General features: G+C 40.6%; 1 protein-coding gene across 1 annotated transcript in view; it reads left to right on the top strand.

The window, feature by feature from the left end:
* Positions 1-13,941, top strand: part of LOC136878687 (carboxypeptidase D) — a 132,209-nt gene that overhangs the window by 47,021 nt on the left and 71,247 nt on the right. The window contains exon 2 of the mRNA XM_067152099.2: positions 12,698-12,905. Coding sequence (XP_067008200.2) covers positions 12,713-12,905 — 193 coding nt within the window. The 5' untranslated portion in view covers positions 12,698-12,712. The remainder of the gene's footprint in view (positions 1-12,697; positions 12,906-13,941) is intronic.

The following is a 13,941-nucleotide window of genomic DNA, read 5'->3' as shown; positions in this document are numbered from 1 at the left end:
TAATAATAATAATAATAATAATAATAATAATAATAATAATAATAATAATAATAATAATAATAATAATAATAATAATAAAAATAGAATACTGACAATAATATCTCTAACTTCTACATATAATTCTGGGGTGTGATATATGTACTATCACAACACTTTAAGACGATCTTGCCCGAGGTAGTGCAACATACAGTTGACCGTGCCCGGGGTAATTGGACTACCCACATTTTAAAGTTATTATGCTTGCGCTTTATTTTAACATCGTTACGGCCTCATTGGGCCACGTTTATTTAGGTTTCCAACCAAGTTTGCGTATTCTTGCTCACATGTCCTTCATTCTCTCAGTGTGAGCGTTTGTTTTGTCCTCTGACCAGGGATGTCATTTCGCTGGTTTGACCTCATCTTCAGGTACGCTCCAATCCTGGATTGTTTTGTTTAAAGATGCGCCTATCTAGGACATCTTGTTCCGTTATCCCCCTCAGCCTCAAATCATCAGCCACTCCTTGGTGCCCTCTGGGTTTACCTTTGGGATTCCAAACTTGTGTTCTTGTCAGTTCTGTCGGACATACAGAACACATGACCGAAGAAAATGAGCCTCCTTTTCCTCCTAACTTCCATTACTTTGCCCACCTTGTAATGCACTTCTTCACTTTTCTGAGCTTCCATGTTCCTTTCTTTTTCATGATTCCTAAGTCCTTTCTCCCTATCCTTCGTTCTAGTTTCTCTAGTTCTCGTTTTGATGGTTTATTTCTCAAGCTCAGTGTTTTGGATTCATATAAAACTTCTTATCTTACAGCTGTCTGATAGTATCGGATCTTTTCTCCCCATGACAAAGCTCTCTTATTGTGTATCTGAAGAGTATTCATGTATGCTGCCTTCATTTTCATTAATTTTGCCTCCACACCCTGTTTTTCATTGTTCTTCATATCTATCCACTCTCCTAAATATTTGAAAGCTTCAACCTTTCGACCATCGCACTGTGTTGCTTTTTTCTTAAATGTACTGTCTTTAATATTAGCCATATATTTTGTTTCTTCATTTGAGACTTGTCTGCCTGATAATAACGTTCCTCAATTTATTGCTCAGCTGCTTCAACGGACAGTGCTAGAATTGCAAGGCCATATGCAAAAGCCAGGCAATCTATATGAAGGTCAATTGTAGAACCCTTGCGCTTTATAAATGGTCATACAGAATGTTACGCACGCACGTACATACGTATGTGAACTGTTTTTTTCTTAGCAGAATGTAAGTTGTTAGGAACGTGCTGCCATCTGTTGAGTACACTTAGAAGCTGGGAAAGATCACAGAATCAAAGAGTATCTAGCAGAGAATAGTACTGTTCTATCATCAGAGGAAATGTATACTTTCTGGCTTCACAGGTAGTAATCAAACAACGTTGCATGCAATGGCATTACTAGGGATGAAAATCACATGTATCAGAATATTAATGAAAGTGTTAGTCGCTTAGCAACCTGCTAAGTAAACAATGTATTGCGGGCTAGGGTAAGCCTTCGCCTGCAATTATTATTGTGATCATTTAATGATTTTATTTTATGATTACTCGAAGTTGTCTAAACTTAGAGACCTATCAATGTCTCATGATTTACCGGCAGGTAATTCTGGAGAGAATAAAACAGAAATGAAGCAGACCGGTCCAGTAGAACGGACGGATTTTCCAAAGCTGTTTTTAGTAAACTCTCTAATATATAGATAATCTCTACGTTATACAGTATAGCCTTGGTCTTTGACGTTCCCATAAATCGGAGCTGAAAAATTTAAATTAACAAAAATAATAAATCGTCAGTTTTTAGTGCGCAAGTGCCTTACACGAGGCGAAAGCCGAACACAATACAGGAGACTTAAGTCATAGATCAAAATTTTGAAGAAAGAGAGTGTAGAAAGTGAGGAGGAAAACAATGATGAAGGCGAAGACTTCCAGGTTGTGAAAGCAACCGTGAGACGGACACCGTGGAAAAGGTGATGAGGAGCTGGAAATTAGGGATGGCTCTATCATAGATACGATGAGTGACCAACACAGTGTGATAAATACGGTACCGCTAATCAGCCATAGCGAGGGACGCTGAGCTAGAGACAACTGTGCGTTATGTCGACCTCGACAGACAACCTCCTGTTCAGACCGTAGCGTGGCATTGGTTCGTAGAAACAGGACCATTTTTTGAATGTAATAAAATGAATGTTTCAATGTTGAAAATATTTGTTAACACATAAAAGTAGGGGTCTCCATATTACGAAAAAAGTAAAATTGAGCACTTTCCACAATAGTGCCGAAAGTTGAAGGGATAAAGGGCCCGGAAGGGTTTCAAATTGTGAGTCTTGGGTAGCTCTATCAAACTAAAATTTGGAAAATCACTTCCGGCCTAAATGCAGTTCCAGAAAAACAGCCTAAATCGCTTGTTTCTTTACTGGTTTTCTTATTTATTTAAATCCTAGCAAAATTAACTTATTGACATGCTTCTTTCTTAATGTGTTCCTTTGTTCAGTACATTCAGGAGTTTTTTGATTTTTAGAAAAATGTCCACACGGAAAGTAGATATAAGGGCTTAAGTGATCTCTACATTGACTCGCATTAGCGCTCGTAGTGATAAAAAAGGCGAACTGCTAATATAATCGACCGGATAACGATGATTTAGAAAATGATTGTAATTTTAAGAATAAATAAAAAATATATTCTCATACTTCATTATATTTTGTAACCTTTACTACAGCGGTTACACGAAAACAAAGCACTAAACACAATAAAGGGGGGAAGTAAGAGCAACTACACAATGTTAGAAAACACTACACACTCAGCGAAATATCAGCTGGACTACGCGGATGTCCGCCAACAACATAATACGTGGGGCCAACTAGTGGACAATAAACCAGGAAGGTGGAAGGAACTACGACCTACTGAGGGCATGGGCATGGCTTAGGTTGCGGTTTCCGAAATAATTCGTAGTGATCCTTAAATTTGAAAAATATTATTTACAAGTGAAATTTTACAAATACATTCCGAAACAAAATCCACCAACTTACAACTTACGAACTATAAGCTCCGTGATACACATATCTTAGAGGTTCTTTGATAATGGCTTCACTACAAGTTTCAAACTTCAAACCAACTATACATCTAGTTACAAGTCCAGATGTACAATGCAATTTAGTAGGTTAAAAGCAACGTAAAAAGCAATTACAGTTTACAGTGAAGTGAACGTACTCTCCTAAACTCTAGCGTACATCAAGTGGCATAGAACTACCAGAGGCAAACACCAAGGTAAATATATTAAACTACAATCTACATATTTAGTGAAATTAGAAATGGGAATGCCTCGAAAACAAACAGGCAAGCCCAGCTGAAAAGCTAAGGCGTCATAAATAATTAATTTGGCGAATCTAGGTTAGGCTAGGGCAGACTCCTATGTGAAATAGCAACCGCACATTACGGAAATTTTAGCCGGAACGGAATTCAAGAGTGCTTACCCGAAGGTGGCCCATCCCCGTAGCGAGGCGACGTCAAAACTTCGGACAGACCAAGGCAGACTAAGGCAGACCAGGCCAAGACAAGACCAAGACAAGTCCGAATTATCACGAACGCAGCTTCGCTCTCTATATATAGGTAAACCCTGGCCTTGGAGTAGCCAATCAGAATGCATGAGTCCGCCCATCCCCACCTAGTTTCACCAATCGCAATTCCTACTTTCACTCGCGAACTTTAACTAAACTTCTCGAATACGCACGTTCGCGAATCTTCCATTTCCAGAATAGTTAGAAAATGCCTTCTAGAACACATAACCAACAAAAGGCAACACACCCTGTTCAAAAATTCATGTAACTTTCTGGATACTTTCATTAAGTACAGAACTGAAATCTACTTTTTACAAATACATATGTTACAAATATTACACTGTACAGGTTAGGTCGTTTCAAATAAAATATTACCACACTTTACAAATAAAGTCTTCAATAAACATTTTCCACTTCCACTACATTGTTCAGCTGTGACATATTTCATATGCCTAAAATCGTAGGTCGTATCGCTTGGATATTTTCAAAGTTGAGTTGCTTGTCAATAATTGGTAACTAACTGTAAATACTAGGTAAAATTGTTAAATGGTACAGTGCAAACAAACTCACACATGCACATATGTATACTATAAAAACAGTAAATATTGTAATTATCCTAATGACCCCCAATAAAGTTATGAAGAAAAGGAAAGGGGGGATATGGATATACAATTAATTATAAATTGTAAAACATCAACAGTAAATCTATATTGTAATCGTGTAAATGCAAATGTAAAAACGCATAAACATGTAAATCAAAATTCAACTGTACAAACTTGAAATTCAATAAAAGACTTAGCTAATAGGTCGAGACCCCCTCCCCCACTCCTTCACCGAATCAAAGCCCCCCCCCCCCACCTCTCACAAACTCCAACAATCCACCAAACCCGTCGAGTCTCCTGGCCAGAGAGAAGGTGTCATCTTCTAGTTGGCCCACCCCTCCCTTTCGGGGAGGGGAATGAAAACCTTCCCTAGATCCTAGGATTTTTTGTTTTCAAAAGACACTTGACATTTTCTTTCAGTGCAAGGTAATATGTATGTTTTGATTTTATTAACTACTGTGCTGTAGTTTACCCAGGTTTTTCGTATAATTGTCGCAAGTCCGAGTTCTTCTAGTTTCGGTGCCTTCCTCGAATTTCCGAGATTCTACTATACTGGCTGGCATAAAACTGTAACTGCGTCACCCAACGATTAGAAATGCATGTGTTTTCTAGCAAAGATGAACAGAATTTTTCATCCTCTTCTTTTTTAGTTAAAAAAAGATATGGTAACAAGTACAGCCGCTGGAATCATTACTTGAGACGTCCAACGTGTGTTGTAAGTAGGAACAATAAACAGGTTCAAATGTTCAAATAGTTTCATTATTACATTTCAATTTAAAGCACTTGTGAACTTGTTATTGGACAACGGTCAACAACCTCCTGTTGAATAACTTCCCTTACCTGTCGTGAAAGGGAACTTACTAAAAGGAGGACCACGATTTCTTAACTTTAAAAAAAAAAATATATTTGTTTGTGGCGTCGGCCCCTGTGAATCTTTTGCCACTACTTGCACCATATGATATGAACCTGCGTGTAATTGGAATTGCGGAAGTGTAGAATGTTGAATGTGAGGAAAGGAACAATCTCTTAATTTAGAAACGTGGGTTGGCGACCACCGTTCTCCTAGCTGAGTCTCGCACTCCTTCCACTGAATCTTCACTTCCATCTTTCCTATCCGACCTTCCTTGATCAATTCTTCTTGTTTTCCGACCCCGACTCTGAATTTAACAAAATAGTGATATATACACACACTAGCCGTGATCGTTAAGGCGTTGAAGTCTAAACTGTCTGACACCATGGTTAGGCGGTTCGAGTCCCGTTGGTCGTAGAAAGGGTAGGGGAGATGGTGGTATACACTTTATAATCACTAGATTGCGTGCCAAAATCCTGGATTAAATTCCAAACGCAGTGCTCGTATGGATTGAGGGCATTATGACGCTGTTGACGGTGATTCGTCCGTCGTAGGGAGACGTTAAGCCTTGGGCAGACCCCTTGGTGCTATTCAATAGGGGCAGGCTATGTGCCGGCACCGGGTTTCACCCTCTCCCTTCCTACTATCATGTATCACGTTATTCATTTCATCTCATTAACTCATCTGATGAGGTTGACGTCAGGAAGGGCATCCGGTCATAAAAACCCGCCACGACAGATTCATCTCACCCCATACCCAAACCCGTAGAGAAACGGGACAAAAGTTGAGCAAACAATGATATATACACACAGTAAAAGTAAATTAAAAAAAAAAAACACTGAACTAGTCTGTTCTTTATTGAGGCAATAATCACATCACTCTCCTGCATCTATCAGCTGATTAAGTACTTAGCAAAACATGGCGGATGGGCTGGACTTCGCCATACTACATATGGGGGGAGAGGGGCAATGGGACGCGTCGGGTAATGGGACGCACCCATCTAAATCCCCTCCCATGGTAGCAAGCATTCTGTAATCTGCTTCAATCTAATGAGGAGTCACCATAACATTGATGTGAACAGAATGTCAGCCTGAGTTGCGTATATTTCTTGTGCTGTGCAGAGATATTCGTTTTGTTACATCATCTTACATCAGAAGTGTTGAATTTATATTAAAGTACGTACTAAACTGCCCACTGTTTTCTCGAAAGTCTTCAGTTTTCTTAATGTGAAATGCGATATCTTGTGATACACACGTGATTTCCATTTTTCCTTCATCGGTTATAAAATGGCAGGACAGAAGGTGTGAAGGTGTCTAGAGGGGTAATCGTACGCGCTCTGCGACCTGAGACACATTCTCAGCACTGACGCAGACATTCCGAGGCGTCTGCATACCAAGCCGACCAATCAATGGATTGAACATTTTTTTGCTAGTTGCTTTACGTCGCACCGACACAGATAGGTCTTATGGCGACGATGGGGCAGGGAAGGGCTAGGAGTGGGAAGGAGGCGGCCGTGGCCTTAATTAAGGTACAGCCCCAGCATTTGCCTGGTGTGAAAATGGGAAACCACGGAAAACCATTTTCAGGGCTGCCGACAGTGGGGTTCGAACCTACTATCTCCCGAATACTGGATACTGGCCGCACTTAAGCGACTGCAGTTATCGAGCTCGATATGGATTGAACTACGATTCCTTCAAGGAAGTATCAATAAATAAATAAATACATAAATAAATAAATAAATAAATAAATAAATAAATAAATAAATAAATAAATAAATAAATAAATAAATAAATTACGCCTTCAGTGCTTACAATTCTGTTCTCACCTTCTTCAGTTGGCTAGGCTATTTTACGGCATGATGATGATTGAACTACGTCGTGTTGCCTATGAATTTGCGGACAGGAACAATCTTTCTAACAATTTTAACAACACTACTGAATGAGCTGGCCGGCAAGGACTAGGCGCAAGGTTTCTTGACAAGAAACCCAGAACTCAGTCTGCGGAAACACAAAGCTAGCGTAAGCAGAATTTTATCATGTAATAAAGCAGAAGTTGACAGGCTTTATCATAATCCCTTGACTGTCAGTGAAAAACGTAAGTTTCTTACGTTACGTATTTATAACGTTGACGAAACCAGCATTTCAACCGTCCAGAATCCACCTCCAATAATTGCTCGCAAAGGTCAGAAGCAAGTAAGGACAGCGACCAGCTTACTGTACGTTTCGCTATGAATCCTACGGGTAATTATATACCACCCATGTTGTGTGGGGATGTCCACTGCAACAATACGTGGAGGCCCTCCAGGAAGCATTTACGCGTTCTCCAAGTCAGGATAAATGAATGAGGGCTTGTTCCTGACGTGGCCCAAGCATTTCGCTGCACACACGCAATCATCAGTGAACAATCCAACTTATCTTTTCGAGTCTCACATCATTTTCCCTTTAATTTCTGCAAGGAAAACGGAATTGTTTTTGTATCAATTCCTCTCCTGTCCCTATCAGAGCATTAACATTTTGTGCGAAAACACAAAGGTCTAGGCCTAAGCAGCACTCTGAAATTTTGACATCAACACTCAGAAAATGAATATTAGAGGAGTTAGAACAGAAGAGAGAGAAACGTGTATACAGTGGTCAAGAACTCTCGAGTTGCAAATTCAAGAAAATGAAGAAGACAAACAGAGTACATTTTCAAGACAACAACAGTTCGTCATATGACATATGTGACGATGAACTTTGTCAACATGATGATACTGATGATTACACGGAAGAAGTCGTGTCTGGGTTGCCACAGAGGAATACCACCACCAACAATGTTTGTCTCTTCTGTAGTGAAAGAAGTACATGCGTGCCATTACCCTACATACGCAAAACCAATTTCTACACTTTGGTAGAATACTCGGGAACTTTACTACTTGTGTACTTGTATTCCACGCTCCGTATTCCTAACTATATTTCCTATCATACTGGAGTATTATAGAAATTTTGGATCCAACATAGTACCTTATACAGGTGTTTTGCCTTAGATGCGTGCAGTTGCCCCTCTCTCCCGTACATTTCTTTACAAAAGTTTAAATACAACTTACAGTACTTCACACACACACACACACACACACACACACACACACACACACACACACACACACACACACACACACACACACACACACACACACACACACACACACACACACACACACACACACACACACACACGTAATATCTAAACCCAATTCCAGAACTCGTTGTTGAAATATGTCAGAGTAATGTATAATTTGGAATGCCATAAACCGAGGTATTCCTTCCCCAAAGAAAACGTAGAAGGGTCACAAATAGGCATAACGCAAGAGATATTTTAAGGACAAAATCCTAAAAATTTGGGGGAAATGTACAATCAGGTGATTTTCTACTGAATACTAGAATAACACAAGTTCAGTTACATTTTAACAAAGATAATTTGTTTCACAGTAAATTCCTCAGTTGCTTTTCAAGAACTTTACTATGAAGTACTAGTACGAAGTGCAATGTCATTTCAATAAGTCGTATAAGCAGCTACTGCCCCTACTTTACGCCTAGATTCACTGTATTGTAAAATTAACTGATGCCCCATCTAGCGTTGAGGAATGAAATGAACTCTCGAACTGGGTTATTTGCCTTCTTAGCTTCCTGGCAAATGTTGTTCGTTCAATGCACCACCGTTCGGCTGTAGCGCTCAGATATATCGGATGTGGACCATGGCTATCGCTGGTGTGACGCGGTTTTAAATCTAGTAGTTGCGTTGGGAGTAAAACACAGACAAGTAAGATGTGCAATTTTACTTATGTCAACAACGCATGGAAGTTACCTCTTGAAGGATTATCTCTATGATTGTTCCTGTGACACATACAGTCTTTAAAATCAGTCGCTATGGTCCACGAGCGTTAAATAATAATAATAATAATAATAATAATAATAATAATAATAATAATAATAAGACATAATGAGTATATCAATCAATCAATCAATCAATCAATCAATCAATCAATCAATGAATCAATCACTACTCATCTGCATTTAGGGCAGTCGCCCAGGTGGCAGATTTCCTATCTGTTGTTTTCCTAGCCTTTTCTTAAATGATTTCAAAGAAATTGGAAATTTATTGAACATCTCCCTTGGTAACTTATTCCAATCCATAACTCCCCTTTCTATAAATGAATATTTGCCCCAATTTGTTCTCATGAATTCGAACTTTATTTCCATTTTTTGTGATCTTTCCTACTTTTAAATACGCCACACAAACTTATTCGTCTACTAATGTCATTTCACGCCATCTCTCCGCTGACAGCTCGGAACATACCATTTAGTCGAGCAGCTCGTCTCCTTTCTCCTAAGTCTTCCCAGCCCAAACTTTGCAACTTTTTTTTTCGGAAATCACCCAGGACAAATCGAGCTGCTTTTCTTTGGATTATTTCCAGTTCATGAATCAAGTAAAAAGGAGTATTGGAGGAAGAAGAAGGAACGACAAAAGATGAAGCATTGAAATTGTCACCTGGTCCCTACAAGACCCTAACGGAGACAGAATAATAATAATAATAATAATAATAATAATAATAATAATAATAATAATAATAATAATAATAATAATAATAACAATACGTGCCCACCTTTGTAGCGTAACGGTCAGCACGATTACTTGCCATGCTCGCAGGCCCGGGTTCGATTTCCAGTACTGCCAGAAATTTAAGAGTGGCAGGAGGGGCGGTATGTTGTTGAAAAGGTACATCCAGCTCACTCCATTAGGTGTGTGCCTGAAAAGAGCTGCACCACCTCAGGACGAGGGCATGAGGTTATTTTGCTTAGCGGCTGCGTGGTTTGGGTGACGTACCTGTGAATTTGCATTTCGGAGATAGTGGGTTCGAATCCCAGGCAAATTCTGGGGCTCTACTAATTAAGGCCATGGCCGCTTCCTTCCCTCTCCTAGCCCTTTTCTATCCCATCGTCGCCATAAGAGCTATCAGTGTCGGCGCGACGTAAATTGTAAAATATTAAAAATACTTTACTTAATATTTCCGAGGGAATTGGCTACTCAATTAGAATCACGTAGCTGTAAGCTTGAATTCGAGAGGTGGTGGGTTCGAACTCCATTGTCGGCAGTCCTGAAGACGGTTTTCCTTAGTTTCTCATTTTCAATATACCTTAAATCTGTACCTTAATTTAGACCATGGACGCTTCCTTCCAAAGTTAGCCCGGTTGGCTCCAGCGACGCCATAAATAACTGGGCTAAGCTGAAGAAAGAGAGAAAGAGATATTATTATTAGTCTTTCTCCTTTAGGGTCTTCTAGGAACAACGTGACAATTTCAATCCTCCATCCTTTGTTGTTCCTTCTTCTTCTTCCTCGAATACTCCTTCATCTGCTCAGTATGCTCCTCTCCCTCTCCTCGAACCATTTCCCTCCCGACCTTGGAATCCTTCCATTTGAACCCTTTCTTTCTAAAAATCTCTCTCTCTGTGTTGCTTCGTCCCTTATGTTGTTTCTTTCCAAAATACTTTCTTGACTTCATTAATCCAGGTTGCTCCACAGATATTTGAAGATCTGTTTTCATCCATTCTGCATAAATGTCCAAGAAATTTCAATCGCCTCTTCTGCATTGTATCTGTTATGTTTTCTATGTTCTGGTATATTTCATCATTACTTCTTGATTTCCAGAGTTCTTGGCGGACCGAGTATTTTCCGTATAATTTTTCTTTCCAGTGCTTCTAATTTATTCAGCTTGTAATTCAGTGTTAGACACTCACTCGCGTATAGGCATTGACTACTGTGTTGTAGTGTTGTATTTTGAGGTTTCTAGATAAACACTTTCTGTTGTTGATATTCCTAGTTATACCGTATGCTTTTTCCATCTTGTGTATCCTTTCTTCTTCAGCGGATTTTTCCGAACCATTTTCTTGGATTGTTTCTCCCAAATATTTGAAATTCTTTACCTTCCTTATTCGACCAATTTCTGTTAATAGAAATTCTGGAGCATTTTTATATTTGTCATACACTGACTGACAGAGCAAATGCAACACCAAGAAGGAGTGGTCGGAACTTTATGCCAATTGCAGGGTAGACTGACGTCACTGAGGTATGCTCATGATGTGAAATGCGCCGCTGTGCTGCGCACGTAGTGAACGATAAATGGGACATGGCGTTGGCGAATGGCCCACTTCGTACCGTGATTTCTCAGCCGACAGTCATTGTAGAACGTGTTGTCGTGTGCCACAGGACACGTGTATAGCTAAGAATGCCAGGCCGCCGTCAATGGAGGCATTTCCAACAGACAGACGACTTTACGAGGGGTATGGTGATCGGGCTGAGAAGGGCAGGTTGGTCGCTTCGTCAAATTGCAGCCGATACCCATAGGGATGTGTCCACTGTGCAGCGCCTGTGGCGAAGATGGTTGGCGCAGGGACATGTGGCACGTGCGAGGGGTCCAGGTGCAGCCCGAGTGACGTCAGCACGCGAGGATCGGCGCATCCGCCGCCAAGCGGTGGCAGCCCCGCACGCCACGTCAACCGCCATTCTTCTGCATGTGCAAGACACCCTGGCTGTTCCAATATCGACCAGAACAATTTCCCGTCGATTGGTTGAAGGAGATCTGCACTCCCGGCGTCCGCTCAGAAGACTACCATTGACTCCACAGCATAGACGTGCACGCCTGGCATGGTGCCGGGCTAGAGCGACTTGGATGAGGGAATGACGGAACGTCGTGTTCTCCGATGAGTCACGCTTCTGTTCTGTCAGTGATAGTCACCGCAGACGAGTGTGGCGTCGGCGTGGAGAAAGGTCAAATCCGGCAGTAACTGTGGAGCGCCCTACCGCTAGACAACGCGGCATAATGGTTTGGGGCGCTATTGCGTATGATTCCACGTCACCTGTAGTGCGTATTCAAGGCACGTTAAATGCTCACCGCTACGTGCAGCATGTGCTGCGGCCGGTGGCACTCCCGTACCTTCAGGGGCTGCCCAATGCTCTGTTTCAGCAGGATAATGCCCGCCCACACACTGCTCGCATCTCCCAACAGGCTCTACGAGGTGTACAGATGCTTCCGTGGCCAGCGTACTCTCCGGATCTCTCACCAATCGAACACGTGTGGGATCTCATTGGACGCCGTTTGCAAACTCTGCCCCAGCCTCGTACGGACGACCAACTGTGGCAAATGGTTGACAGAGAATGGAGAACCATCCCTCAGGACACCATCCGCACTCTTATTGACTCTGTACCTCGACGTGTTTCTGCGTGCATCGCCGCTCGCGGTGGTCCTACATCCTACTGAGTCGATGCCGTGCGCATTGTGTAACCTGCATATCGGTTTGAAATAAACATCAATTATTCGTCCGTGCCGTCTCTGTTTTTTCCCCAACTTTCATCCCTTTCGAACCACTCCTCCTTGGTGTTGCATTTGCTCTGTCAGTCAGTGTATATTTGTTTCTTTTTCTTCAGAAATTCTTAAACCTGTTCTGTTGGACATTCTTTTCCAAGGGATTGACTTGTATTGCTCCATTTTTCTGAAAGTATTATTATTATTATTATTATTATTATTATTATTATTATTATTATTATTATTATTATTATTATTATTATTATTATTAAGATGATATTGATCTAGTCATGGCAATACCTGGCTGGAACATGCTTGGTAGTACTGATCTTGTATTTTTTTTCCAGAGAGAATACGTGCCAATGGCAGTGAAAGTTCACGTCACCATAGTTGTGGTAGGGACAGTGCTTTGCTGGGGCTGTGTTACATGTTTTGGTGTTCCTGAGCTGAACTTTGAATATCACTCTTACGCTGATCTGAAGCAGTATCTGGAGAATATTTCAGAGGCATATCCTAACTTGACCAGGCTTTATTCTATTGGAAAATCTGTGCAGAGTAAGTAGATAAAAAGTTATTATTATGAATATTAAATAATCTATATATTAAAAGGGGTTTCTGAAAACAGCTCTGGCAAATCGTCCGTCCGTTTTATTGGACCGATTTGCTTCAATTTTGTTTTATTCTCTCCGAAATTTCCTGCTGGTGAACCATGAGACATTGCTAGGTCTCTAAGTTCAGCCAACTTTGAGTAATAAAATCAATTCATTAAATGATCACTCCAATTATTGCAGGCGAAGGCTTACCCTAACCCGCAATACATTATGTACTTAGGAGATTGCTAAGCGACTGACACTTTCATTAATATTCTGATATACCGTATGTGATTTTCATCATTAGTAACATGCAGCCATGTTTAATTACTACCTGTCAAGCCAGAGAATATACACTTTCACTGATCACGGAAGAGTATTATTCCTTGTTACATACTCTTTGATTCTCTAACCTTTACCAGCTCCCAAATATATTCAACAGATGGCGGAGCGTTCCTGAAATTTGGAACCCTGGAAGGATTTCTCTCCACATATTAAGCTGATCTTGGAGAGCTTGTAGACAAGTTACTGCATAAGTGAACGAAATGTCTTCGATTTACAAAGTTTTCAGCGCTCGGTCAATTTTTGGTAGTACCTTAGCCCAGAAAAATAGCAGAGTTACAACGTCAAAACTTTCTATTGAATTAATTAACAGCGCTGCACTCTGTCTGGTATGGACGGTTTCAGTTGCAGTGTCTCTCAGTTTTCTAGAGCATGAAGCACTCCATCTGCTAAGAGAGAAAAAAATCTACGTAAAAACAGACCGCATCACGACATACGCCTTAGACATAATCTAGGAACACCTATCGAAGGATAATCTAGCTACAATAGAAATAGTTAAGGCCAGTGACGTATCAAGGCTACTTGGCGCCCGGGCCTAACTAGATGGTAGTCGCCCCCAACACTAAAAATCAATGAGTTTAATTTAAACACGGTTTAATCTTCATAAATATTTATTTTTAATAAGTAGTATATCACTTTAACACATTTTAAAGAGAGAA

Source organism: Anabrus simplex, chromosome 8 (genome assembly GCF_040414725.1).
Source record: "Anabrus simplex isolate iqAnaSimp1 chromosome 8, ASM4041472v1, whole genome shotgun sequence".
NCBI classification, from domain to species: domain Eukaryota; kingdom Metazoa; phylum Arthropoda; class Insecta; order Orthoptera; family Tettigoniidae; genus Anabrus; species Anabrus simplex.
Note: the sequence above shows the minus strand (reverse complement) of the source record. Positions and strands in the feature narration are given on the sequence as shown.